This window comes from Protobothrops mucrosquamatus, unplaced genomic scaffold (genome assembly GCF_001527695.2).
Source record: "Protobothrops mucrosquamatus isolate PMUCROS unplaced genomic scaffold, P.Mucros_1.0 scaffold3552, whole genome shotgun sequence".
NCBI lineage: Eukaryota > Metazoa > Chordata > Lepidosauria > Squamata > Viperidae > Protobothrops > Protobothrops mucrosquamatus.
This window is the reverse complement of record NW_015389519.1, coordinates 48,224-75,938: the sequence shown is the minus strand read 5'-3', so window position 1 is coordinate 75,938 and position 27,715 is coordinate 48,224. Positions and strand designations below refer to the sequence as shown.

General features: G+C 45.7%; 2 protein-coding genes across 2 annotated transcripts in view; one reads left to right on the top strand and one right to left on the bottom strand.

Annotated features, from left to right (window-relative positions):
* The window catches only part of PRCP (prolylcarboxypeptidase), a 48,985-nt gene extending 34,413 nt beyond the window's left edge, over positions 1-14,572 (bottom strand). The window contains exon 1 of the mRNA XM_015827190.2: positions 14,510-14,572. The gene's annotated coding sequence lies outside the window, so the exon portion shown is untranslated. The remainder of the gene's footprint in view (positions 1-14,509) is intronic.
* A 12,177-nt stretch (positions 14,573-26,749) lies between these two features.
* The window catches only part of DDIAS (DNA damage induced apoptosis suppressor), an 11,077-nt gene continuing 10,111 nt past the window's right edge, over positions 26,750-27,715 (top strand). Inside the window, exon 1 of the mRNA XM_015827188.2 lies at positions 26,750-26,868. Within this exon, the coding sequence (XP_015682674.2) occupies positions 26,759-26,868 (110 nt within the window). The 5' untranslated portion in view covers positions 26,750-26,758. The remainder of the gene's footprint in view (positions 26,869-27,715) is intronic.

Here is a 27,715-nt window from a genome sequence, read left to right as displayed (position 1 = left end):
TTTGAGTAAGTTGAAGGAAATTGACAGGAAAGTCGTCAAGGTTCTTCCGAGGTGTGGGTACTAGGACTCCTGTGTCTATTCGGAGGTTCACCGGAGTTGCTGAGAGATTTTTCTTACGTTTACTGGTCGACAGACGTTCGAGTATAAATCCTTCCATTCCCCACCATCCAGTCAGAGCGGAAGAAGCTTCTTGGATGAGAAGCAAAACGTTTTCAAAGGAAAGCAAGAAAGTCCAGTTGCCTCGTGAAAAAAGCATCTTTGGAATACATATGAAGGATGGTTGCTGGCATTGGGTATGTCTAGTTCAGACATGTCAAACACAAGGCCCAGATGCGGCCCACGAAGTGGTTTCATGTGGCCCGCGAAGCCATCCTGGAAACAGTGAGGGAACGGCCCCCGCTGCCTTGGCCCTGGCCCAGGCCAGCCAGGAACCAATGTACAATTTTGTGGTGGCCATCTTGGAACTTGCCCTGGTGGACCATGCCTTGGCACTTGCCCCGGTCCCACCCCCTTCTGCCAGAGACCCTCAGATCTGTCCCACTCCTGCCCAGGCCCCCATAGGCACCCTTGACACGAATGATGTAGAACTGGCCACGCCCACCCAGTAGGCCACACCCGCTCCATCCACGCCCACCCAGTAGGCTGCACCCACTCTGGCCACACCCACCCGGCCCCCCGAGGGCAACCGCAATGCTGATGCGGCCCTCAGTGAAACTGAGTTTGACACCCCTGGTCTAGTTTAATGAAAAGAAGGACTATGGGTGACATGATAGCAGTCTTCCAATATTTGAAGGGCTGCCCCAAAGAAGAGGGAGTCAAGCTATTCTCCAAAGCACCTGAAGGCAGGACAAGAAGGAATGGATGGAAACTACAGCAAACATTGGGGCTTTAGTTTGAGATGCAGACAACGTAGTAGACTCGTCCCCAACCGCCTGCGCCTGTCTTCAACAGTGAAGGGATCCAGGGCAGAAAATATCCTGCAGCAGAGAAGGCTCCACACCCATTTGCACCACTCAGGTGACCCTGAGGACACAGATAAACCTCCAAATGGCCTCAACGACTCGCTAAAAGAAGGCAAATGACCAGCTGTCTGCAAGGAGTATAAATCCTGCCATTCCCCACCATCCAGTCAGAGCTGAAGAAGCTTTTTGGATAAGAAGCGAAACGTCTTCAAAGGAAAACCAGAAAGTCCAGTTGCCTGCTGAAAAAGCACCTTTGGGACTTTAAGATAATCAAAAATCCACATCTGCCTATCTCGGTTCCTTGGAAAGGACTCAACAAGGGGACAAAAATGCCAATTTCCAGTCTAAACATCACCACAAACTCCAGTATCTATTCAGTTCTGTTGATACCGTATTTCCCCGAAAATAAGACCTGGTCTTTTATTTATTTTTTTCTCCAAAAGAAGCATTAGGGCTTATTTTCTGGTTAGATCTTATTTTCAGGGAAATACAGTACTAAATGTGTCCGTCTGGCTGACGATCTTAACTGGGGCTTATTTTTGGGGTAGGGCTTATATTACGAGCATCCTGAAAAATCTTGCTAGGGCTTATTTTCCGGTTGGGTTTTTTTTTTCCAGTGAAAAAATTAGCTAATCTAATTTTATGGCTTTCTCTGCAAATTTTCTGGCACATATCCGAACGTCCTGGGTCAGCTGAAGAGTTCTAGAAAGAACAAACATTTCTGCCTTTGGAAGGAACGCCACATTTACAAAGCATCAAGTGTAAAACAATAAGGCAATTTAACAGCTTCCAAACACTATGTTTACACGATGCTTTAAGGAACACTTTGGTTTTTCCAGTTCATACCTCTTGATACAAGGAGTACATATCAAGTATGTTTGATTTACCAAAGGGTATGAGGTGGAACCACCAAAGACAGCTCCAGAGAATGAGAAGACTCTTTTCACAAAACTTTTCAACGGACAAAACTGTATTTCAAACTCTGCAGATCTGTTGCGAGTCAGATTTTGAGACAGATGAATGCAGGCATATTTTTTTTAATAAAACGTGAATTTGTTTATCAACATTAGGACCAGGAGTGACATGATAGCAGCCTTCCAATATTTCAGGGGCTGCCACAAAGAAGAGGGAGTCAAGCTATTCTCCAAGGCGCTTGAAGGCAGGACAAGAAGCAACGGATGGAAACTCATCAAGGAGAGAAGCAACCTAGAACTAAGGAGAAACTTCCTGACAGTGAGAACAATTAACCAGTGGAACAACCTGCCTCCAGAAGCGGTGAATGCTCAAACACTGGAAGTTTTTAAGAAGTTTTTTGTTACCTGCCAAGAGTTTGTAGGTGTGGCTAGGCTAAGACAGAGCAAAACAGAAAGGAGTAAGAAGGTCACAAAGCAATTACTGGGATTGCCAAAGATTTATTTCCATAATTAACCACATAAAATATCATGACCAAAATTGTTTAGGTAGTGCAAAGGAAACCTACAAAATAAATGGGATGTTGATTTACTAAATAGATAAAACATCTTACTTTGCAGCTGCCGAGAGCAGGAGGTGGCATACTTCATCCAACACTGGATTTTATTTTTTTTATGATTCAAAAATAAACACGTTTATGGCCAAAATTCAGCAGATAATGATCACGACTTAAGGGTTAGGGCAGTGATGGCATACCTTTTAGAGACTGAGTGCCCAAACTGCAACCCAAAACCCACTTATGCATCGTCAGGTGCTGGGTGGGCGTGGCCCATTGGGTGGGCGTGGCTGCGGTGGTAACGGCAGACAGGGTGGGACTAAAAAGTTCAATCAATCAATTCCAACTTTGCGAGATCTTTTTTTTCCCCGCGAGAAGTTGAAATTGATTGATTGAACCTTTTTTTTTTTTGCACACGGCGGTGGAGGCCTAAAGCGAAAAGGTTTTATAAAACCCAGCTAAAGGCCTAGGACTGGGGCGACGGCGCGTGTGCCCACAGAGAGGGCTCTGAGTGCCGCCTCTGGCACCCATGCCATAGGTTCCCCACCACTGGGTTAGTTCACAATATAGTTAGTCCTCAACTTACGAATGTTTAATGAATATTCAAAGTGTTGACCCCCTTGGAAAAACACTCCCGGCCGGTCACAACATTCCCGCACAATCACATTATCACAATTTGGCTTGCATTTACGATGGTTGCAGCATTTTGCATTCACGTAATCACAATCTGAGTCTTTCCTAGCCGGCTTCTCACAAGCATGTTCATGTTATCGCTTTCCTAATGACTGCACTACTTAGCAACCAAAATTCCAGTCCTAATACGGTCATAAGCCGAGGACTACCTATAGGATGCTGACGCAGTGAACTATTACTCAATTTCACAGAACTGCTCTAAAAACATCACAAGGCCCTTACGTTAGAAAGGCAAAAGGGCTATTATTAACGTGTTGGTTGTATGCTTTAAGATGCAAATTACTCCTACAACTTTTCAAAGTGGCCCATGGGTGAAAGGTTTAAAAAAAAACTGTAAATGAATATCCTGCCAAGCCCATCTTGAAATTTGTATTTTGTAAGTCTTCTGGGAGCTGACATCACATATCTTAACTTTGCCTATTTTGAAAGCCACTGATCTAAGGGAACCAATCTTGGATAAATGAAGAAAGCCACTGATCCTACAGTAAAGACCCAGCTAGCAAAACACATGCTGGAGAAGACTCCTGCGAGTCCCCTGGACTGCAAGGCGATCAAACTGGTCGGTCCTAGAGGAGATCAACCCTGACTGCTCTTTAGAAGGCCAGATCCTGAAGTTGAAACTCAAGTACTTTGGCCAGCTAATGAGAAGGAAGGACTCACTGGAGAAGAGCCTAAAGCTGGGAAAGATGGAGGGAAATAGAAGAAGGGGACAACAGAGAATGAGGTGGCTGGATTGAGTCACTGAAGTAGTAGGCATGACTTAAATGGACTCCAGAAGATGGTAGAGGACAGGAAGGCCTAGAGCAGGGGTAGGCAACCTTAGCTCTTTTTTGACTCGTAGACTTCAACACCCAGAATTCCTGAGCCAGCCACGCTGAGGGGAAAGGGAGAGGTTTCCAAGCTGAGCCATGCTGGCTCAGGAATTCTGGGAGTTGAAGTCCACGAGTCATAAAAGAGCCAAGGTTGCCTACCCCTGGCCTGGAGGAACGTTGTCCATGGGGTCGCGATGGGTCAGACACAACTTCGCAACTAACAACAACATGCAAAACACAGTTTCAGGAAGGGTTCCACCTAAACTGCGTGACCCAAAGTTTAGTTTTTGGGTGTGGTGATGATCCCACATACTACGGTACATAGGACTTCCTATCATTAGAAAGGTGTGGTTGAAGATAGATGCAGGGTTTCACCAGTAATTGTGCAACTTGGACACTGAATAAGAATCAAGGAAATCAGCTTTCTTTTTGACTATCAAAGCTTCACTGATTCCCTGTTCAGGTCAGTGTGGATTTCTTTCCAGTACAGAAAAGATGAATTTTCTTGAGCAAAATTCCTTCTGCAACTTTTGAACTGTGTTTTCATTAGCAGTTTCCACATACTGCATTTAGCTTAAGAATCCATGTGTGTTTTAGACAAAGCCATGGGGATTTTGTCTTATTTACCAAAATAAGAGCACTGATCTATCAGTTCCTCCTTTGGAGTTGGGCCATTCTACCGAATAAATTTATTTACTGAATTTATATAGCCACCCATCTCACTTGCACGCAACTCCTAGCAGCATACACAAAACGGCGTGGGAGTTGCCTTCCGGCACAAAGTAGACAGTGCTCTCAAGTTTCTCAGAATTATACCTGTGGTACAACCCACAGGTAGATTACTTTACAATTTATTTTGCATTCATCCGTGTTGCTGTATTTGCTAAAAGGCAATGCTTATGTCAAAAGTAAAAAAAAAAAATCCGATGAAATCAGGAGAACTTTCAGTCTGTGGTTTTTGAAAAGAAGGAAGGAAGGAAGGAAGGAAGAAAGAAAGACAGAGAGAGAGAGAGAGAGAGAGAGAGAGAGAGAAAGAAAGAAAGAAAGAAAGAAAGAAAGAAAGAAAGAAAGAAAGAAAGAAAGAAAGAAAGAAAGAAAGAAAGAAAAGAGAGAGAGAGGAAAAAAGAGAAAGTAAGAAAGAGAAAAAAGAGAGAGAAAGAGAAAGAAAGAAAGAAAGAAAGATAGAAAGTAAGAGAGACGAAAAAAGAAAGAAAGAAAAAAGAGAGAAAAGAGAAAGACAGAAATAGGGAGAGAAAGAAAGAAAGAAAAGAGAGAGAGAGAGAAAAGAGACAGAAATAGAGAGGGAGAAAGAAAGAAAGAAAGAGAGAGAGAGAGAGAGAGAGAGAGAGAGAAAAAAAGAGAGAGAGAGAGAGAAAGACAGAGAGAAAAAAGAGAGACAGAAATAGAGAGGGAGAGAGAGAGAGAGAGAAAGAAAGAAAAGAGAGAGAAAAAAGAGAGAAAGAAAGAGAAAAAAGAGAAAGAGAAAGAAAGATAGAAAGTAAGAGAGGAAAAAAGAAAGAAAGAAAAAAGAGAGAAAAGAGAAAGACAGAAATAGGGAGAGAAAGAAAGAAAAGAGAGAGAGAGAGAGAGAGAGAAAAGAGACAGAAATAGAGAGGGAGAAAGAAAGAAAGAAAGAAAGAGAGAGAGAGAGAGAAACAAAGAGAGAGAGAGAGAGAAAGACAGAGAGAAAAAAGAGAGACAGAAATAGAGAGGGAGAGAGAGAGAGAGAGAAAGAAAGAAAAGAGAGAGAGAGAAAAAAGAGAGAAAGAAAGAGAAAAAAGAGAAAGAAAGATAGAAAGTAAGAGAGAGGAAAAAAGAAAGAAAGAAAAAAGAAAGAGAGAAAAGAGAAAGACAGAAATAGAAAGGGAGAGAAAGAAAGAAAGAAAAAGAGAGAGAGAGAAAAAAGAGACAGAAATAGAGAGGGAGAAAGAAAGAAAGGAAGGAAGGAAGGAAGGAAGGAAGAAAAGAAAGAGAGAGAGAGAAAGAGAAAGAGAGAAAGAAAGAAATTTAGCTCTCATAGGTGACTCTGAACTGGAAAGCAGAAAGAAGAGGCTGCTTCACAAATTCAGAGTGTGAGAAATAGGTTTATACACACACATAAATACATACATAGGCTAAGATGAGGAGTCACACTACTTAAACCACGCTCTAAAAATTCCCAGTTACTGTCTGATTCTGTGGATCTCTGAAGCTTGTTAATCAACCCTTTGTTCGCCTGTAGAACCAGCTTCTGCACACATTCCCTTCTACACCCACATCACTAGCAATCTGCCCACACAGAACTTTTTCCCCACTTAACAGCTAGCCATGCTCCGTCCTGCTCTGAATACACATTAGCACAGTATTAACCAACATCAGCAACTTTAAGACTGTAGCCTTCGGTCCCCAGAATAAACATTAAATTTTAGGATGACTGTATATGCAAGTAGTCCTCGGCTTACAATCCTTCGTTTAGTGACCATTTGAAGTTACGATGGCACCGAAAAAAAGGGACTTATGACCAATTTTCAGACTAACCACCGTTGCTGCATCCCCACGGTCACGTGGTCAAAATCTGGGCACTAGGTAACTGGCATACATTTATGACAGTTGCAGTGTACCGGGGTCAAATGATCATCATTTATAACCTTCCTGGCTGGCTTCCGACAAGCGAAGTCAGTGGGGGAAGCCTGATTCGTTTAACGACCACATGATCTGCTTAATAGCCGTGGCGAAAAAGGGCGTAAAATGGGGCAAAACTGACCTAATCATATTGTTATATTGCATTATGCAGCGCTATAAGTCTAAGTGCTACTGCTATTACTATCTAGTGGACGATCACTTGACCATGAGCCAGCAGTGTGCAGCAGCAACCAAAAAAAGCTAATACAATCCTGGGTTGTATAAACAGAGACATAGAATCAAGATCACGAGAAGTACTATTACCGCTTTATAAAACCCTAGTAAGGCCACACCTGGAATACTGCGGCCAATTTTGGTCACCATATCACAAAAAAGATGTTGGGAGCTTGGAAAAAGTTCAGAGAAGAGCAACTAAGTTGATCAAAGGCCTGGAGACTAAAACATACGAAGAACGGCTGCAGGACTTGAGTTTGGCCAATCTAAAGAAAAGAAGAAATAGGGGAGACATGATAGCAGTGTACCAGTATCTGAGGGGCTGCCACAAAGAAGACGGCGTCAAACTATTCTCCAAAGCACCAGAGGGCAGGACAAGAAACAAGAGATGGAAGCTGATCAAAGAGAGAAGCAACCTGGAATTAAGGATAAACTTCCTGACAGTGAGGACAGTTAACCAGTGGAACAGCTTGCCACCAGAAATCGTGGGCTCTTCATCACTGGAGATTTTTAAGAAGAGGCTAGACAGTCACTTGTCTGAGATGGTATAGGTTCTCCTGCTTGAGCGGGGGGCTGGACTAGGAGACCTCCAAGGTCCCTTCCAGATTCTATTCTATTCTATTCTATTCTATTCTATTCTATTCTATTCTATTCCATATTTTCTGTTCTGTTCTGTTCCGTTCCATTCAATTCCATTCTATATTTTCTATTCTATTCTATTCTAATTCCATATTCTATTCCATTCTATTCTATTCTATTCTATTCTATTCTCCATTCTTCTCTCTTGCTTACCGACCAAAATTTTGGCCTTAATTGTGCTTGTAGGTCAAGGACAACCTGTCCCAAAACATTTTTGGCCAACAGAATAAAACTATGATTGAGACCAGATTAGGCAATTTACAGTAGGACGAGACCATAATTGCTGGAGCTTTGTTATGGTGGTTAGTCACTGCCTTGAAGGAAAAATATAGGGCAGGAAACTCTTCATATCCGGACATCCTTAAGAAGTCGGGTCTGCGGTGTGACCTACAGATAAGTGCATAGAAATAAAATTTCACTCAGAATATGCAAACAACAACTTCCGCACTTTCCCGCCTATTCAAAAGCTATTGTTTTCTCCTGGTAAGGTTTTTTTTTCTCTCTCAGTTTTGGTCCCTTGGTGTGGAAATGTCTGCCAGACGAGCTTCACTCATGCCTTTGGTAATCTATCAGCTTGATTACTGCAATGCGCTCTACGTGGGGCTACCCTAGAAGAGTACTTGGATGCTAGAGTTGGTACAGGCTGCAGTGGCGGCACAGACAGTTGTGGAGGCCTCTAGGGTGGCACGGATAGCACCGTTGTTGTCCAAGCTGCAACGGCTGTCAGTTTATTTTTGGGTCCAATCCAAAGTGTTGTGACCTTTAAAGCCCTGTATGGCATGGGTTTAGGGGTATCTGAGGCGCCGTCTCACCCCCAATAGAATTAGTCACCCTGGTCGTAAGTTGAGAATTGTTTGTACAATTTGGGAAAGTTAAGAAACGGACGAACCAAGCGAGACTTCTCTAGATCAATGGCATTCCCAATACAGCTAGTCCTCAACTTATAACTTTTCATTTAGTCATCGCTTAAACTTAACAATAGCACTTAGACCAGTGGTTCTCAACCTTTTTAATGCCGCGACCCCCAACCGGTCGTAAGTCGAGGACTAAACCGATTGTAAGTCGAGGACTAAAGCGGTTGTAAATCGAGGACTAAACCAGTCGTAAGTCGAGGACTACCCAACCGGTCGTAAGTCAAGGACTTTCCCTGCCCGGGAGCGCCGCGCATGCGTGGTTCCGCCCCCTGCGCCGGCCGAGGCGTAGCTGGCAAGCAGCAGAGACGGAGCAGGCCGACCACCAGCTGGCCCAGCTCAAGGGAGGTAAGGCACCCGCCGGAAAAGGGGAAAAAATGGCGGACAGCCTTGGTTGGCGACCCCCGTGAAATGGTTGATCGACCCCAAATGGGGTCGTGACCCATAGGTTGAGAACCGCTGACTTAGACATACATACCGCTTCACAGTGCTTTACAGCCCCTCTCTGAGCAGGTTAACAGAGTCAGCAAATTTGCCCCCAACAATCTGGGTCCTCATTTTACCGACCTCGGAAGGATGGAAGGCTGAGTCGACCTTGAGCCGGTCAAGATCGAACTGCTGGCAGTCGGCAGAATTAGCCTGCAATGCTGCTGTCATGGTTCTGAACTCTTCAAAGAACTCTGAGGCATTGTTTACCTTAAAGAATCTTTATTTGAGAAGCATAGCCTCGGCACTAACACAGTTGAAGCCAAAAACTGGATTCCCCTCCCCTCAGCACATAGTATCACAACACAATTCCCTCCTCCAATTAACAGTCATAAATCACATTCTTCAATTAGTTTGAAATGCAGGCTTTCCCTCCAGTTCTCCAGCCCTCCAATTCTTATCATCTCTTCTTTCAATAACCTTGGTTCTCACACCAGGTCCAGTATTGTTATGTCTAGGTGAACTCTCATGCACATTCCTCCCCTCCCCAGCATAATCTAATTCTAGCTCTAATTCTAAAAGTAAAACATAAGAAAATGGTTGCAGCTCCAACTGTTGTTAAAAGCAAAAACATCTGATGTTAGCAGCGTTGACACTGCACCACCACGACGCTTTCCTTTCTAGCCCAAAATGAAAAAAAAGATCCCAGCACCTCCCCACCAGTAATCAGCACTCAGATCAGCATAGATTAGCTCCAAGGCCAACTTCAGACCAACAATCAAGTAAACAATACCCCAATCAAGAAACTGCCACAGAATCAACGGTAAACAGCCCAAAGAATCCCTAAGTCTTCCCCCACCCAACACAGACAGGCAAGACACCAGAATACAAACTGACAGCAAACAGCACTCCTTACTAGCGCTGATGATGTTACCTAGCTGGGCAACGAAAGGTCTGCACGAAAACAAGCAAGCTCAGAGAGCAGCGAGGACCCCACACGCTTATTCTTCCTCCTCCTTTCTCCTTCTCCATAAACACACTTCCTTCTAGCACTGATGATGTTACCTAGTTTGGGTAATGAAACGTCTGCAAGAAAACAGTCAAGATCAGAGAGTACCAAGGACCCCACAGTCCTCCTCCTCCATTCCACAAACCCCACTTCCTTCTAGCACTGATGATGTTACCTAATTGGGTAATGAAATGTCTGCAAAAAAAACAACCAAGCTCAGAGAGCACCAAGGACCCCACAGTCCTCCTCCTCCTCCTCCTCCATCATCCTCTATTCCACAAACCCCCACTTCCTTCTAGCACTGATGATGTTACCTAGTTTGGTAATGAAACGTCTGCAATAAAACAAGCAAGCTCAGAGAGCAGCGAGGACCCCACACGCTTCTTCCTCCTCCTCTTCCTCCTACCCCACTCCCTTCTAGCACCGATGATGTTACCTAGTTGGGTAATGAAACGCCCGCAAGAAAACAAACAAGCTCAGAGAGCCCCAAGGACCCCACAGTTCAACCCTGAGCTACAAATATTCTCCTTCAATTGATATCAAGGCTTTTTCTTTTCATTTCTGCTTAAGGCACTACACATCAAACCCCACATTATTTCCCAGTTAATCTGATCTCACGCTTCAACTACAAAGCGGCTAAGTGTACTTTGCTGTTGTTACCATCCCTGGAGCAGGAAAGGCAGTCATTAAGCTAATTTATGGTACTCAGATATTACACCAGTCCTTCCTTAGGCATGCATCTAAAATCAGACCAAAGGGCAAGATTAGTCAATATTTTTTTGCAATGCCAAGATGCAGAAATTCCCAAACAACTGTGCACTTCTTTTGATGAATGCATTTACAGTAGTGGCCAAAATTGTGGAAACCTTTTGGGGAAAGTGTATTTTTGAGGTTTGATGGCTAATAACACCCCTTTTGGGGGGGGAGTAGTACCATAAAATTATATATCAATGGAAAGATAATTTAATCAAGAATGTAATGCAACAAAGTTTGTTCAATGATCTGTACTGTATTCCATGAAAGGTTATAGCCAAATAACCAGAAAAAGGAAGCACAACTTGCTTAGGTTGATATCATGAAGCTTTCCTTCATCTGATTGTAGCCAATGAGCATGAGTGTTTAGAGAGCCAATTGGGTGTCATCTTGTTTTGGCAATGAGCCAATCAGATCACGGTGGGATTCGGTGATTGATGTCGTGTATTGAAGCTGAGAGAAGGACATTTGTCAGTGTGTTATGTGATCGCTATCACGTTGGTTGGGTTTTTTTTTGTGTTCTTTCATTTAGTGAGCTTGAAAAATGTAATAAAATTAAAGTAATGGTGCAAAGAGTTGACTGGTCGCCCAGAAAGCGATGTAAAATAGTATTATTAAGTGAACAAGGCTACAGTTATAAAGAAATTAGAAGAAAAATGGGTGGAAACTTAACCAAAGGTGGCATTTCTACTGCTTACTTTTTCCAAAAGGTTTCCACAATTTTGGCCACTACTGTATGTTTATACATAGAGGTGCAACATCATACTCTTTGCTCTCTGATATTCATATATTTATATTCCCAGAAGTTTTCTAGTGGTTCAGCTATTCCACTTTCTTTCAAAGAGGTTAGGTCAAGAATGAAACTGTGGCAGCTACGTGCCTCTTTGTTTAGTCTTGCCATTAGAGGTTTTTTTTTGGGGGGGGGGGGGATATTGCTTTAAAAGTGTTTAAAAGGAAAAATGAAACTTTTTTGATTCTGCTGAAGACCATGAGAGCTTGAGTCATTTCCAAGGACACTGAAGCAGGTGTGGAAGAAAAGCAGACGGTTCCCATATAACAAAGGGCAATTGTTTACAGAAACTAAGTCAGAGTGAATTTTGCTTCGACAATATTATGTTGTGTATTCAATAAATAAGAATTTTGGAACCAAAATGAACTTGAAATATTTATATTTTCCAGCTGGATGTTGCAACGGGATGGGAAGCCTTGTGGAGATGAGGAGGGGTGAAGATGCGCTGGGCATGCCTGAAATCGCCGACCCAAGTGAGGCAGAAGAGCCACCCGCCCCACAGCCCCGCAGAGACCCTCATGACAGCGGAGCAACTGGCCGAAATCAAGACTGCCGCCGCTTCTCCCATTTATATACATATATATTTTCCAGCTGGATGTTGCAAGTTGGCAACTTCTGTCTGATACAGATGTAACTAGGTTTATATTCATCCATCTAGCACAGTGTTTCTCAACCTTGACAATTTTAAGGCATGTGGACTTCAACTCCCAGAATTCCACAGCCAGCATTGCTGGCTGTGGAATTCTGGGAGTTGAAGTCCACATGCCTTAAAATTGTCAAGGTTGAGAAACACTGATCTAGCAAAAGAAACATCTACTTGCTTTTCTTAATTTTTCAAAGTATTAAAGATGTTCTACACTACACTAAAAGAATTCTTTTTTAAAAAGCCATCTGTGGGAAGATTGGCACCCTTTACAACTTTGCAGAAAGTTCCCACGCTTAAGAGTAACTGTGATCCAATTCTTACATCAAGCTTGGGATGTCCCAATTGAATAGGATGCAAATTCATCCACCATGAGATTGTAATGTTCAAAATATTTGCCACTTCACCTGCTTGCTTAACCAACCTATTGTGAAAGTACAAACTGCCATTTAACTTTCCAATCACAGAGGCCCAAGATTGTCAGCACTTCTAACTGAACAATGAACATAACGCTGCCACGTTTTAAGGAGAAATGGAATCACTGCACCAGTACAACTGAAGTTGAATTTAAAGGCTTTCAAGAAGCAAGATCAGAATTTACGTTAACTTCCTTGCAGGCTTAATACAATAGCCCAGTGGTGGCGAACCTATGGCACGGGTGCCAGAGGCAGCACTCAGAGCCCTCTCTGTGGGCACATGCGCCGTCGCCCCAGTCCTAGGCCTTCAGCTGGGTTTTATAAAACCTTTTCGCTTTAGGCCTCCGCTGCCATGTGCAAAAAAAAAAAAAAAGGTTCAATCAGTCAATTTCAACTTCTCACGGAAAAAAAAAGATCTTGCAAAGCTGGAATTGATTGATTGAACTTTTTAGTCCCACCCAGTCTGCCGTTACCACCGCAGCCACGTCCACCCAATGGCCCACGCCCACCCAATGGCCCACGCCCATCCAATGGACCAAACTGGCAGGAGTAGCCAACACCCCAGAAGACAAACTCAGGATCCAAAAAGATCTTGACAAACTCGAACAATGGGTCCTAACCAACAAAATGAGTTTCAATGTGGAGAAAAGCAATTCTTACATTTAGGCAGGAAAAACCAAAGGTACAAATACAGATTGGTCGAGATCTGGTTTAAAAACAGTAACTGTGAGAGGGATGTCAGAGTCCTAGTGGACGATCACTTGCCTATGAGCCAGCAGTGTGCAGCAGCAACCAAAAAAGCTAATACAATCCTGGGTTATATAAACAAAGGCATAGACTCAAGATCACGCTTTATAAAACCCTAGTAACACCACACCTGTAATACTGCAGCTACTTTTGGTCACCATATCACAAAAAAGATGTTGAAAGCTTGGAAAAAATTCAGAGAAGAGCAACTAAGATGATCAAAGGCCTGGAGAGCAAAACATATGAAGAACGGCTGCGGGACTTGGGTTTGGCCAGTCTAAAGAAAAGAAGAAATAGGGGAGACATGATAGCAGTCTTCCAGGATCTGAGGGGCTGCCACAAGGCAGAGGGGGCCAGGTTGTTCACCAAAGCACCAGAGGGAAGGAAGAGAAACAATGGCTGGAAACTGATCAAAGAGAGAAGCAACCTGGAATTAAGGAGAAACTTCCTGACAGTGAGGACAATCAACCAGTGGAACAGCTTTGCCTTCAGAAATCGTGGGCACTCCATCACTGGAGGTTTTCAAGAAGAGACTAAACAGTCATTTGTCTGAGACGGTATAGGTTCTCCTGCTTGAGCAGGGGGCTGGACTAGAAGACCTCCAAGGTCCCTTCCAGCTCTATTCTATTCTAACATTTCTCAACTTCAACAACTTGGAGATGTGTGGACTTCAAACTCCCAGAATTCCCCAGCCAGTATACTGGCTGCATGCCGATTGAAGAATGAGGGGTCCCTGACATTCTGAGCTTGCTTGTTTTCTTGCAGACGTGTTTCATTACCCCAACTAGGTAACATCATCATGCGCTACTAGCATCTGCAAGAAAACAAGCTAGCACAGATGGTGTTACCTAGTTTGGATAATGAAACATCTGCAAGAAAACAAGCTCAGAGAGCATCAGGGACCTCTCATTTCAACCCTGAACTACAAATCTTGTCTTCGATTGAAGAATTCTGGAAGTTGAAGTCCACACAACTTAAAATGGCCAAGGTTGAGTGACTTAGGATATACCACCATCCTGCAGCACCAGATTCTTTGTGTGTCTTCCCACAACAGGCTAAGCTTCAGAGACCGTGCAATTGTAAGTCCCAGCATGTTGATGGGTCAAGCCCCGCTAACCTGTGTACGACCGAGGATGTGCTAGGAATCACAGTTCGTTATTGCGGCACTAAACTCTGATCATTTTTGTTGGCCGGCTTGCCAGTCCACCGGGAGGCTTCCTTTTGCTGCAGCTCTCGCTGCAAATTTTCCCTTCCAGGCACAGCGAGGGCGATCCTGCGGAACTCACCACCACTGGATATAGGCACGGTTAAAAGGGAAACGGAAGGGAGCGTGTGGAGGAAGAAACACAGGATGCTTGGCGACGAAAGGGCTCGAGAGGAAGCCGCCCGGCTCTTCCTGCCTTACCTTCTGGGTGATATAGCAAGTGCGGTAAGCGTGAAGCCCCAAGAGCCGGGAGGGATCGGGACGGGAGGCCTCGTGGAGACGAAGAGGGGCGAGGATGCGCTGGGCACGCCCGAAACCGCCGACCCAGGCGAGGCAGAAGAGCCACCCGCCCCACAGCCCCGCAGAGACCCTCATGACGGCTGACCAACCGGCCAAAATCAAGCCTGCCGCCGCTTCTCCCGTTTTTATACCCGGGTTTCGGGAAGGGGGCGGGCCAGAAAGCCGTCTGACGCCACCCACAGCCCGAGACGAGCAAATGAGCGGCTCCTCTCAAAAATCAGCCACGCCCCCCCATTCGATGATTCGCTGCCGGAGAGAAAGAAAGAGAGAGCGGTGGGAGGAGAGGCAGAAAGGCAGGTAAGCCTTCTGAGAGGCTTTCTGCGATTCCGCCTGAGGCAAAAGCGTAGGCCGGGGGTCTTCACACTTGGCCAGCGTGCCTGGCTGAGGAATTCTGGGAGTTGAAGTCCACAAGTCATAAAAGGGCCAAGTTTGAAGACCCCTGGCTTAGGCTGTTCCTTTCCACCATCACTCCCCCCCCCCGGTCACCCCATCTTTGACAAAGCTGGTCGTGGTTGCCACGGCAGGTAGAAACGACGAAGCACTCCGATTGGGTAGAGAAGGGAGCGAGTGGGCGGGGCTGGGAAGATGGTTGAGTTGAGGCGGGAAGAAAAGGGGCGGGAATTGGAGCAGCATCCCTCCGAGCTGCGCGCTGATTGGGAGAAAGGAGTTGTCGTCACTTCCGACCTGAACATCGGGAGCGCTTCCGGAAGAAGCAGGGCTTCTGCTGGAAGGTCTGTTCCTATTCGGGCTATGGGGGAATAGTCGTCTCGTTTTCCTCACTTTATATTCTCCTCAATAATTTTTATTTCATTTATTTTGACTAGGAAGTTGATCCTCAGCGATGGACCCTCCCTGGGCGACTTTGGGCCGGTCCCATTCAGCCCGACCTACCTCACAGGGTTGTTGTTTGCTTAAAACTGGGAGGAGGGAATATTATGAAGGCTGCCTTGATCAGTCTTGTATAAAAGGCGGGATATCCATTCACGCCAACTGTACTTGTTCTAGGGCAGGGGGTCTTCAAACTTGGCCCTTTTATGACTTGTGGACTTCAACTCCCAGAATTCCTCAGCCAGCATGGGGGAACTAAGGCCCCTTCATGACTTGTGGACTTCAACTCCCAGAATTCCTCATCCAGCATGGGGGAACTAAGGCCCCTTCATGACTTGTGGACTTCAACTCCCAGAATTCCTCACTTGTGGACTTCAACTCCCAGAATTCCTCAGCCAGCATGGGGGAACTAAGGCCCCTTCATGACTTGTGGACTTCAACTCCCAGAATTCCTCAGGCAGCATGGGGGAACTATGGCCCCTTCATGACTTGTGGACTTCAACTCCCAGAATTCCTCAGCCAGCGTGCCTGGCTGAGGAATTCTGGGAGTTAAAGTCCACACATCATAAAAGGGCCAAGTTTGAAGAGCCTCTTTCTAGGGTCTTTCAGACTGCTGAAAGGTGGACCCTGCTTTCCATCATCCCCAGCCAGCGCTTTAATTCCAGTGTGGGGCAGCAGCTTTTCTCATGATTAAAGGCCTCACTGTTTTAGGAACACCTGGATGGAAACCTGTGGCAGGCAGAAACCCAACTGGTGCAGATTCCTGTTTCTAGAGGGAACCTGAATGAAGATTGCTTTCTGGAAGGAGTGAGATTTCCCAAGAGAGCCAGCATTAAAATGTTTGCTATTTTGTCTTTCAGGAAACTAGACCTTTTTCTTCTCTTCCAGTGGACGGATTTAACTGGATTTCTTCAACTTGGTGGGCTCCAGCTATGTTGGAGCCAACTTCTCTCACCCCCGTTATTTAGGGAGAAAGGGAGTAGAACACCTTTTCCTCCACCTGGCAATTTCTGGTGAGCTATCCGTTCATTTTGTCTTTTTAACCACTCTGTATGGCTCTGAGGTACTGAAACAGTGATGCAGTTTGTTAAAACGTAACAGTTTTCTAGTTTACTGCAGTTGAGGTGTTACCATTTCTTCTATCTGGGCCAGAGTATCCTTCCTGTTATTGGCTTAGATGGGGAATGATATTTGATCTGGGTAAAGTTTCTTGGAGCAGTAGGCATTTAAGGAACAAATGGCACAAGGGGAGGCTTTGCTGCTCTAACTTGAAAATAAAATCCTAGTAGAATGAGGAAATAGCTGCAAAGCACCATTTAATTCAACCTGAATTGGTGCTTCTGCTGGAGTAATGGTGTCTGGTGGTAAATATCTAATTACCTACCTCTACAGGTGCTTTAACAATACTGGTTTATTACGCTGATGTATGGTTAGGAGACAGATTCAGAGACAGTGTCAGATTGAGCTCCATATATTCCTGATCTCTCAGTATGTCTCCACCTGGTGGAACTACATCTACTGTTGTTCAGGGCTGCATGGCTTGTTAAGGCATTTAGCTGTGTATCTCTTCAACATCCAGGAAATGGAGACTCATAGCTAAGGCAGTGTATGTGTTTTTTCCCCCCATTCTGCTCCATGAATTTCTTAAATGCTAAACCAGGTTCTTTCGTTGAAAGCAAAAGAAGAAGGGGAGGATGAAATAGCAACAGCACTTAGACTTATATGCCGCTTCACAGTGCTTTACAGCCCTCTCTAAGCGGTTTACAGAGTCAGCATATTTGACCCCAACAATCTGGATCCTCATTTTACCCATCTTGGAAGGATGGAAGGCTGAGTTAACTTTGAGCCGGTGAGAATCGAACTGCTGGCAGTCAGTAGAATTAGCCTGCAGTACTGTATTCTAACCACTGCGCCATCACGGCTGGTTAGATCAGTGGTTCTCAACCTTTTTAATGCCGTGACCCCCAACCGGTCGTAAGTCGAGGACTAAACCGGTCGTAAGTCGAGGGCTACCCAACCGGTCATAAGTTGAGGACTTTCCCTGCCTGGGAGCACCGTGCATGCGTGGTTCCGCCCCCTGTGCCGGCCGAGGCGTAGCTGGCAAGCGGCAGAGACGGAGCAGGCCGACCACCAGCTGGCGCAGCTCAAGAGAGGTAAGGCACCCGCCGGAAAAGGGAAAAAAAATGGCGGACAGCCTTGCTTGGCGACCCCCGTGAAATGGTCGATTGACCCCAAATGGGGTCGCGACCCATAGGTTGAGAACCGCTGGGTTAGATCGTGTCCTCAATGCAACGAACATGAATTTGGGAAAACTCCGGGAGACAGAGGAGGGCGGGAGGGGCATGATATGCTGTGGGCCAAAGAACTGGACATTACTTAGCGGGTGAACAACAACAGGCTCTTCCTTAGGAAGGGCTTCCTTTTAACTCCAAAAGAAGCCGGACTCCTAGGATAAAAAAACTTTGGCAATGTTGCTTTGTATTGGAGTCTGCAGTGACAGAAACTCTTTGAGTTCCAAGCAGGCATTTGCACTCTTCTTTGAGAAAAGGGGAAGCAGGGATGAGTGAGTGCTGACGTCTTCCACAGTGGAAAAAGTTCTAGGTTCAGAGTTCAAATGGAGATAAAAGACTAGATCACAGCTGGGAGGAGAGAGGCAAGCCTTTCCGCTGGTTAATTGTCCTCACTGTTAGGTGCAATGTAGACTTTTGGTGTAATGTGTTTCTGGAGTAAGAAGTATTTCCATTGTAGAATTCCATATTTGAAACTGAAATGGTGTTTTCTTTCAATAGATCATTGTGAAAGCACATGAATGGCGGAGACTTCCTGGTTGCCTCTGTCATTTCCATCCAGAACAGCAGCTTTGTGTATCCATCATGTCACAGTTGTTTTTCCAGGGTATCGCTGCAGTTCAAACGGTATGCTCCATCTCAAGGATTACAGGTCCTCCTCGGCTTACCGTCGTTTGTTTTAACGACCATTCAAAGTTACGACAGCACCAAAAAACAAAGTGACTTTGGACCATTTTTCACACTTAAACGCGGCATCCCCATGGACACGTGATCAAAAATGTGCATGCTTGGCACTCGGTTCATATTTATGATGATTGCAGTGTCCCGGAATCATGTGGTCGCATTTTGTGACCTTCTGACTAGCAAAAGTCAACAGGAAAGCCAGATTCACTTTACAACCGGGTTACTAACTTAACAGCTGTAGTGATTCACCTAACAACTTGTGGCAAGGAAGGTCGTAAAATGGGACAAAAGTCGCTTAACAAACGTTTCACTTAGCAATAGAAATTTTGGGCTGAATTGTGGTCGTAAGTTGAGGACTCCCTGTAGTAAACAGGAAAGAAAAAAAATGCCTTTACTGATATAATCAGCTATGAGATGACAAGGAGGACAGCTTATTGTATATATATTTATTTCTTTTCCATGTTATGGCAAATAAAACACCCAAGCCTTTAGATACTATAACTGTCTTAAATATGAGTCAGTTGCCAAGTGTCTGAATTTTGATCACATGACCATGTGGCTCTTTGAGCCTTCTCCTGTGGCTCCCAGCCTCCTCCACCATTTGCAGAGACAGAGAGGCACTTGTGCTTCCCCCCCCCCTCTCTGTGTGTGTGTGTGTGTGTGTGTGTGTGTGTGTGTGTGTGTGTGTGTGTGTAAAAAAAAGAGAGTGGCCTCATGCTGTTCTCGGACTAGCTGACAAGCTTATTGGCGAGGCTCCTGCCTTTGCTTCGTCTCAGCAGGAAGCAGCAGAAAGCAGCATATCTCTCTCTCTCTCTCTCTCTCTCTCTCTCACACACACACACACACACACACAGAGTGGGGGAAGAGGACTGGCAGACTAAGGGTAGGAGAGAGCCAGCTCAATAAGAATGTGTGTCAGCTTGTTGTGAAGCCAGCTTGCCAGGTGAGCAGAAGATTGGAGAGAGAGGGAGGGAGGGAGAGAGAGAGAGAGAGAACTCATGCACAGCAGCCTCTATTTCTTTTTAATTAAACTCTTCAATCAAGGTTTTTCCCCCCCCCCCCTCGCGCGTGCGCACAAGTTTTGCGGCTTCCAGTGTTTTCTCTGGGAAACGGGTCCAAGTGGCTCTTTGAATGTTTAAGGTTGCCAACCCTTGACCATGGGAATGCTGAAATGGTCGTAAGTGTGAAAAATGGTCATACGTCACTCTTTTCAGTGCTGTTGTAAGTCCGAACAGTCACTAAATCGTTAGTTGTGGACTACCTGTATTGTGGTTGTAAGTTCAAGGATTTCTTGCAGGTGTCATTCAACTGTACCAGCTGCCAGCTGCCACTTTATCCTTGTTTGTGCTTCACTGCTATGCGGTGACAGACTGCCATGAACTGTGGGGAGTGGCAGTGAAGGGGGGGGGAAGACTTGGGGAACACGAAAGTAAGTGCTGTATCTCCTGGAGATGCTGCCTCAAGGTCACCCAGCTGGAAGAAGGAGAGAGCCACAGTCCAAACTGCGCTTGGACTGACCATTATGAAAACATCTTCCCTCAACCTGATTGGTCAAATGGGGATGGCCAATCAGAGACAACTAAGGGAGGGAAAAGTAGAACTTAGGGATTTGGGCACGCGATTCTCAGTTCTGGCTTTGCAATACTACAGTGCGCTTGACCTCTATATAGTTTATTATATACCTCAGGGCTCTTCAAACTTGGCCCTTTTATGACTTGTGGACTTCAACTCCCAGAATTTTAAGCAAGAAAAACCAAATGCACAGGTATAGTATAGGGGGTGCCTTGCTCAATAGTAGTAACTGTGAGAGGGACCTCGGAGTCCTAGTGGACAATCACCTAATTATGAGCCAGCCGTGTGCTGCAGCTGCCAAAAAGGCCAACACAATCCTAGGCTGCATTAACAGAGGGATAGAATCAAGATCACGTGAAGTGTTAATACCACTTTACAAGGCCTTGGTAAGGCCACACTTGGAATACTGCATCCAGTTTTGGTCACCACGATGTTAAAAAGATGCTGAAACTCTAGAAAGACTACAGAGAAGAGCAACAAAGATGATTATGGGACTGGAGGCTAAAGCATATGAGGAACGGTTGCTGGAATTGGGTATGTTTAATGAAGAGAAGGACGAGGGGGGACATGATAGCAGTCTTCCAGTATCTCAGGGGCTGCCCCAAAGAAGAGGGAGTCAAGCTATTCTCCAAAGCGCCTGAAGGCAGGACAAGAAGCAACGGATGGAAACTAATCAAGGAGAGAAGCAACCTAGGAATTTCCTGACAGAACAATTAACCAGTGGAACAACCTGCCTCCAGAAGTGATGAATGCTCCAACACTGGAAGTTTTTAAGAAGAGACTGGACAGCCATCTGTCCGAAATGGTGTAGGATTTCCTGCCTGAGCAGAGGGTTGGACTAGATAACCTCCAAGGTCCCTTCCAACAACAACAACAACAACAACTATTATTGTTGTTGTTGTTGTTGTTATTATTATTATTATTATTATTATTATTATTTCTCAGCCAGGCACGCTGGCTGAGGAATTCTCGGAATTGAAGTCCACAAGTCATAAAAGGGCCAAGTTTGAAGACCCCTGGATATACCTTTTTCGAGAAAATGGAGCCAAGGATCGTTTCTGTCCAGAGGCTTCAGTTGTGGCAGGCCTGACACCAGCCTTAGGCCTACTGCAGTAGTGAGACTTTTCCTGTGATCCTACAATATCCGAATCCCTTCGTTGTCTTTCTTTTGTCAGATACAATTGCCAGAACTGTGGTGGTTCAGGCGACACCAAAGAAGCAAACTACAGATACCGACTTTCGCTGGAGGTAGCCGACACGCATGATGTTTTTGAGATCACCGTATTTGGAAGCTGCTTAGATGCCTATTTTGGAGCCACAGCAAAAGGTCTGCAAAGGTAAAGAAAGGAATTACTTCGCTGAGAAGAAGCGTGAGTGATTTAATTATATCNCTTTGACAAAGCTGGTCGTGGTTGCCACGGCAGGTAGAAACGACGAAGCACTCCGATTGGGTAGAGAAGGGAGCGAGTGGGCGGGGCTGGGAAGATGGTTGAGTTGAGGCGGGAAGAAAAGGGGCGGGAATTGGAGCAGCATCCCTCCGAGCTGCGCGCTGATTGGGAGAAAGGAGTTGTCGTCACTTCCGACCTGAACCTCGGGAGCGCTTCCGGAAGAAGCAGGGCTTCTGCTGGAAGGTCTGTTCCTATTCGGGCTATGGGGGAATAGTCGTCTCGTTTTCCTCACTTTATATTCTCCTCAATAATTTTTATTTCATTTATTTTGACTAGGAAGTTGATCCTCAGCGATGGACCCTCCCTGGGCGACTTTGGGCCGGTCCCATTCAGCCCGACCTACCTCACAGGGTTGTTGTTTGCTTAAAACTGGGAGGAGGGAATATTATGAAGGCTGCCTTGATCAGTCTTGTATAAAAGGCGGGATATCCATTCACGCCAACTGTACTTGTTCTAGGGCAGGGGTCTTCAAACTTGGCCCTTTTATGACTCGTGGACTTCAACTCCCAGAATTCCTGTGCCAGCATGGGGGAACTAAGGCCCCCTTCATGACTTGTGGACTTCAATTCCCAGAATTCCTCAGCCAGCATGGGGGAACTATGCTCCCCTTCATGACTTGTGGACTTCAACTCCCAGAATTCCTCAGCCAGCGTGCCTGGCTGAGGAATTCTGGGAGTTGAAGTCCACACGTCATAAAAGGGCCAAGTTTGAAGACCCTCTTTCTAGGGTCTTTCAGACTGCTGAAAGGTGGACCCTGCTTTCCATCATCCCCAGCCAGCGCTTTAATTCCAGTGTGGGGCAGCAGCTTTTCTCATGATTAAAGGCCTCACTGTTTTAGGAACACCTGGATGGAAACCTGTGGCAGGCAGAAACCCAACTGGTGCAGATTCCTGTTTCTAGAGGGAACCTGAATGAAGACTGCTTTCTGGAAGGAGTGAGATTTCCCAAGAGAGCCAGCATTAAAATGTTTGCTATTTTGTCTTTCAGGAAATTAGACCTTTTTCTTCTCTTCCAGTGGACGGATTTAACTGGATTTCTTCAACTTGGCGCGCTCCAGCTATGTTGGAGCCAACTTCTCTCACCCCCATTATTTAGGGAGAAAGGGAGTAGAACACCTTTTCCTCCACCTGGCAATTTCTGGTGAGCTATCCGTTCATTTTGTCTTTTTAACCACTCTCTGTATGGCTCTGAGGTACTGAAACAGCTTTCTAGTTTACTGCAGTTGAGGTGTTACCATTTCTTCTATCTGGGCCAGAGTATCCCTCCTGTTATTGGCTTAGATGGGGAATGATATTTGATCTGGGTAAAGTTTCTTGATGAAGCAGTAGGCATTTAAGGAACAAATGGCACAAGGGGGGGGTTGCTGCTCTAATTTGAAAAAAACACCATAGTAGAATGAGGAAATAGCTGCAAAGCACCATTTAATTCAACCTGAATTGGTGCTTCTGCTGGAGTAATGGTGTCTGGTGGTAAATATCTGATTAACTACCTCTACAGGTGCTTTAACAATACTGGTTTATTACGCTGATGTATGGTTAGGAGACAGATTCAGAGACAGTGTCAGATTGAGCTCCATATATTCCTGATCTCTCAGTATGTCTCCACCTGGTGGAACTACATCTACTGTTGTTCAGGGCTGCATGGCTTGTTAAGGCATTTAGCTGTGTATCTCTTCAACATCCAGGAAATGGAGACTCATAGCTAAGGCAGTGTATGTGTTTTTTCCCTCCATTCTGCTCCATGAATTTCTTAAATGCTAAACCAGGTTCTTTCATTGAAAGCAAAAGAAGAAGGGGAGGATGAAATAGCAACAGCACTTAGACTTATATGCCGCTTCACAGTGCTTTACAGCCCTCTCTAAGCGGTTTACAGAGTCAGCATATTTGACCCCAACAATCTGGGTCCTCATTTTACCCATCTTGGAAGGATGGAAGGCTGAGTTAACTTTGAGCCGGTGAGAATCGAACTGCTGGCAGTCAGTAGAATTAGCCTGCAGTACTGTATTCTAACCACTGCGCCATCATGGCTGGTTAGATCAGTGATTCTCAACCTTTTTAATGCCGTGACCCCCAACCGGTCGTAAGTCGAGGACTAAACCGGTCGTAAGTCGAGGACTAAACCGGTCGTAAGTCGAGGACTACCCAACTGGTCATAAGTCGAGGACTTTCCCTGCCTGGGAGCACCGCACATGCGTGGTTCCGCCCCCTGCGCCGGCCGAGGCGTAGCTGGCAAGCGGCAGAGATGGAGCAGGCCGACCACCAGCTGGCCCAGCCCAAGGGAGGTAAGGCACCCGCTGGAAAAAGGGAAAAAAATGGCGGACAGCCTTGCTTGGCGACCCCCGTGAAATGGTCGATCGACCCCAAATGGGGTCGCGACCCATAGGTTGAGAACCGCTGGGTTAGATCGTGTCCTCAATGCAACAAACATGAATTTGGGAAAACTCCGGGAGACAGAGGAGGGCGGGAGGGGCATGATATGCTGTGGGCCAAAGAACTGGACATTACTTAGCGGGTGAACAACAACAGGTTCTTCCTTAGGAAGGGCTTCCTTTTAACTCCAAAAGAAGCTGGACTCCTAGGATAAAAAAACTTTGGCAATGTTGCTTTGTATTGGAGTCTGCAGTGACAGAAACTCTTTGAGTTCCAAGCAGGCATTTGCACCCTTCTTTGAGACAGGGGGAGCAGGGATGAGTGAGTGCTGACGTCTTCCACAGTGGAAAAAGTTCTAGGTTCAGAGTGAAAATGGAGATAAAAGACTAGATCACAGCTGGGAGGAGAGAGTAGTCCAGTGATGGCGAACCTTTTAGAGACCGAGTGCCCAAACTGCAACCCAAAACCCACTTATGTATTGTCGGGTGCCGGGTGGGCGTGGCCCATTGGGTGGGTGTGGCCTATTGGGGGACGTGGCTATGTTGGTAACGGCAGATTGGGTGTGACTAAAAAGTTCAATCAATTCCAACTTTGCGAGATCTTTTTTTTTCCCACGAGAAGTTGCAATTGATTGATTGAACCTTTTTTTTTTTGCACACGGCGGCGGAGGCGTAAAGCGAAAAGGTTTTATAAAACCCAGCTGAAGGCCTAGGACTGGGGCGACGGCGCGCGTGCCCACAGAGAGGGCTCTGAGTGCCGCCTCTAGCACCCGTGCCATAGGTTCGCCATCACGGGAGTAGTCCATCCAAAAAGATGCTTCTGTACTGTGGGTCAGGGATCTAATTTTCACACAAGATTTTCTAGGCAGGCCTAAATGTACCAGCTTCTACTTGAGCAGCATGTGTGACGCATTGCCACAGAGAGGAGCTATTTTCGGTTGTGCAATTGCACAAAACTCTATTGTGTATTATCTGAGTAAGCTAGAAAGGAACAGACCTACTCCAGATCTGAGCAACAAATGTCAAGGTTGACTGGGTTTATGATTGTCGTATAAATCAATCAATGTCTAATAATAAACTTACCACCACAATTCAGCCCAAAATTTCCTTTGCTAAAAGCAAGACAGTTGTGAGTTTGCTTGCCCACAGTTGTTAAGTGAACCACTGCAGTTGTTAAGTTAGTAACACGGTTGTGAAGTGAATCTGGCTCCCCCATTGACTTTGCTTGAGCAAGGGGTTTGACTAGAAGACCTCCAAGGTCCCTTCCAGCTCTGTTCTGATTGATTGATTGACGGTCGCAAAAAGTGATCACACGACTGTGGGACACTGCAACTGTCATAAATCTGAGTCAGTTGCTAAGCATCTGAATTTTTATTACCTAACCACGGGTATGTTGCAATGGTCATCCGTGTGAAAAACTGTCACATCATTTTTCTTCAGTGCTGTTGTAACATTGAATGATGACTAAATGAATGGTTGTAAGTCGAGGACTCTCTGTATATGTATGGCTCACCAGCCAGCATCCCAAGGGATAGTCTTTCCCAGGACAGGTGGTGTAAAACCCTGATTTTGTGAAGCAATTCAACTTCCTTAAAGTGAATCTTCCCAGGCCTGCCCTGGGTGGGAATTGAGGGCTAGTCTCTTATGTTACTCTCTGGAATCATGACCAGTGACTCATTCGGTAGAACAGTGGTGGCGAACCTATGGCACGGGTGCCAGAGGCGGCACTCGGAGCCCTCTCTATGGGCACACGTGCCGTTGCCCCAGTCTCGCCTCCCCCCACGACCCCCTCCTCAGCAGCAGCCCCCTGGAGGAGAGTCACCCCCGAGCGTGGCCCACACAGAGCAGCGCAGCCAAGGACATGGCAGCCAGGCAGTGTAGACAAGACTCTGCCCTCACGCCCCATCCCGCACAGTTGATGCTGCGGGGCGCGGGCAGAGGGCATGGCCGCCATGGCGCTGCTGGGCTGCCTGGGTGATCTGCGGCGGGTCCTGGAGGCGGTGAGTGGCCCTGCGGGCAGGCGGGGTGGGGGCGGGGCGGGGCCAGTTTTGGGCACTCCATCTCTAAAAGGTTCGCCATCACTGCACTAGAACTAGAACTTCTGAACCGATATCATCTTAGAGGTGCATTCTGGAAGAGATCCATATGGCTTACTGGCTGTCTCTTGCACCCACTAAGTAAGGTTCATACTGTCCAACCAAACTCCCCATCTGATTTTATCTCCACCTGACTGCAGTTTGAGCTACAAGATGGTTATTCCCTTGTCCTAGAGCTCTAAACCCACCAGAGACCCCTGCATTGCAAATCTTCTCATAAGGAAGAACAGTCTGGAGCGCTTGTGGGTGATCTCATGTTCTTTCCTTGCCCAGAGAGGAATTACAAAGAGCCGGTATACACACTGTGACTCTTCATCCTACCTTAGTCATTGGGCTTTGCTGATTTCCATTTACCATTTCTTCTCTGGCATACTCCACACCATGTCAGCTTGTCAAACTATGTGTTAAATGTTCAAGCTACACTGCATAGTAAGGTAGGCAGTTAGACAAGATGGCATGCCCCAAGACACTTGTAAAAAAATGTCTCTTATTCATACAATATACGGGGCATGCAATATTATAAGATGTAAATTCACCCATTGAGCTAGCCGCCAACAAATAGAAGGAGAAGAATCAGAATAGAACTGGAAGGGACCTTGGAGGTCTTCTACTCCAGCCCCCTGCTCAAGCAGGAGAACCTTTATCATTTCAGATAAGTGACTGTCCAGTCTCTTCTCAAAAACCTCAAGTGATGAAGCACCCACAATTTCTGGAGGCAAGCCTTTCCACTGGTTAATTGTCCTCACTGTTAGGTGCAATGTAGACTTTTGGTGTAATGTGTTTCTGGAGTAAGAAATATTTCCATTGTATATTTCATATTTGAAACTGAAATTGTGTTTTCTTTCGATAGATCATTGTGAAAGCACATGAATGGCGGACACTTCCTGGTTGCGTCTGTCATTTCCATCCAGAACAGCAGCTTTGTGTATCCATCATGTCACAGTTGTTTTTCCAGGCTATCGCTGCAGTTCAAACGGTATGCTCCATCTCAAGGATTACAGGTCGTCCTCAGCTTACCGTCATTTGTTTTAACGACCATTCAGAGTTACGACCGCACCAAAAAACAAAGTGACTTTGGACCATTTTTCACACTTACGCGGCATCCCCGTGGATACGTGATCAAAAATGTGGATGCTTGGCACCCGATTCATATTTATGACGATTGCAGTGTCCCGGAATCATGTGGTCGCATTTTGTGACCTTCTGACTAGCAAAAGTCAACAGGAAAGCCAGAGTCACTTTACAACCGTGTTACTAACTTAACAGCTGTAGTGATTCACCTAACAACTGTGGCAAGGAAGGTCGTAAAATGGGACAAAAGTCGTTTAACAAACGTTTCACTTAGCAATAGAAATTTTGGGCTGAATTGTGGTCGTAAGTTGAGGACTCCCTGTCGTAAACAGGAAAAAAATGCCTTTACTGATATAATCAGCTATGAGATGACAAGGAGGACAGCTTATTGTAGTATATATCTATTTTTTTCCCCATGTTATGGCAAATAAAACACCCAAGCCTTTAGATACTATAACTGTCGTAAATATGAGTCAGTTGCCAAGTGTCTGAATTTTGATCACATGACCATGTGGCTCTTTGAGCCTTCTCCTGCGGCTCCCAGCCTCCTCCGCCATTTGCAGAGACAGAGAGAGGCACTTGCGCTTCTCCCCCCCCTTCTCTCTCTCTCTCTCTGTGTGTGTAAAAAAGAGAGTGGCCTCATGCTGTTCTCGGACAAGCTGACAAGCTTATTGGTGAGGCTCCTGCCTTTGCTTTGTCTCAGCAGGAAGCAGCATATCTCTCTCTCTCTCTCTCTCTCTCTCTCTCTCTCT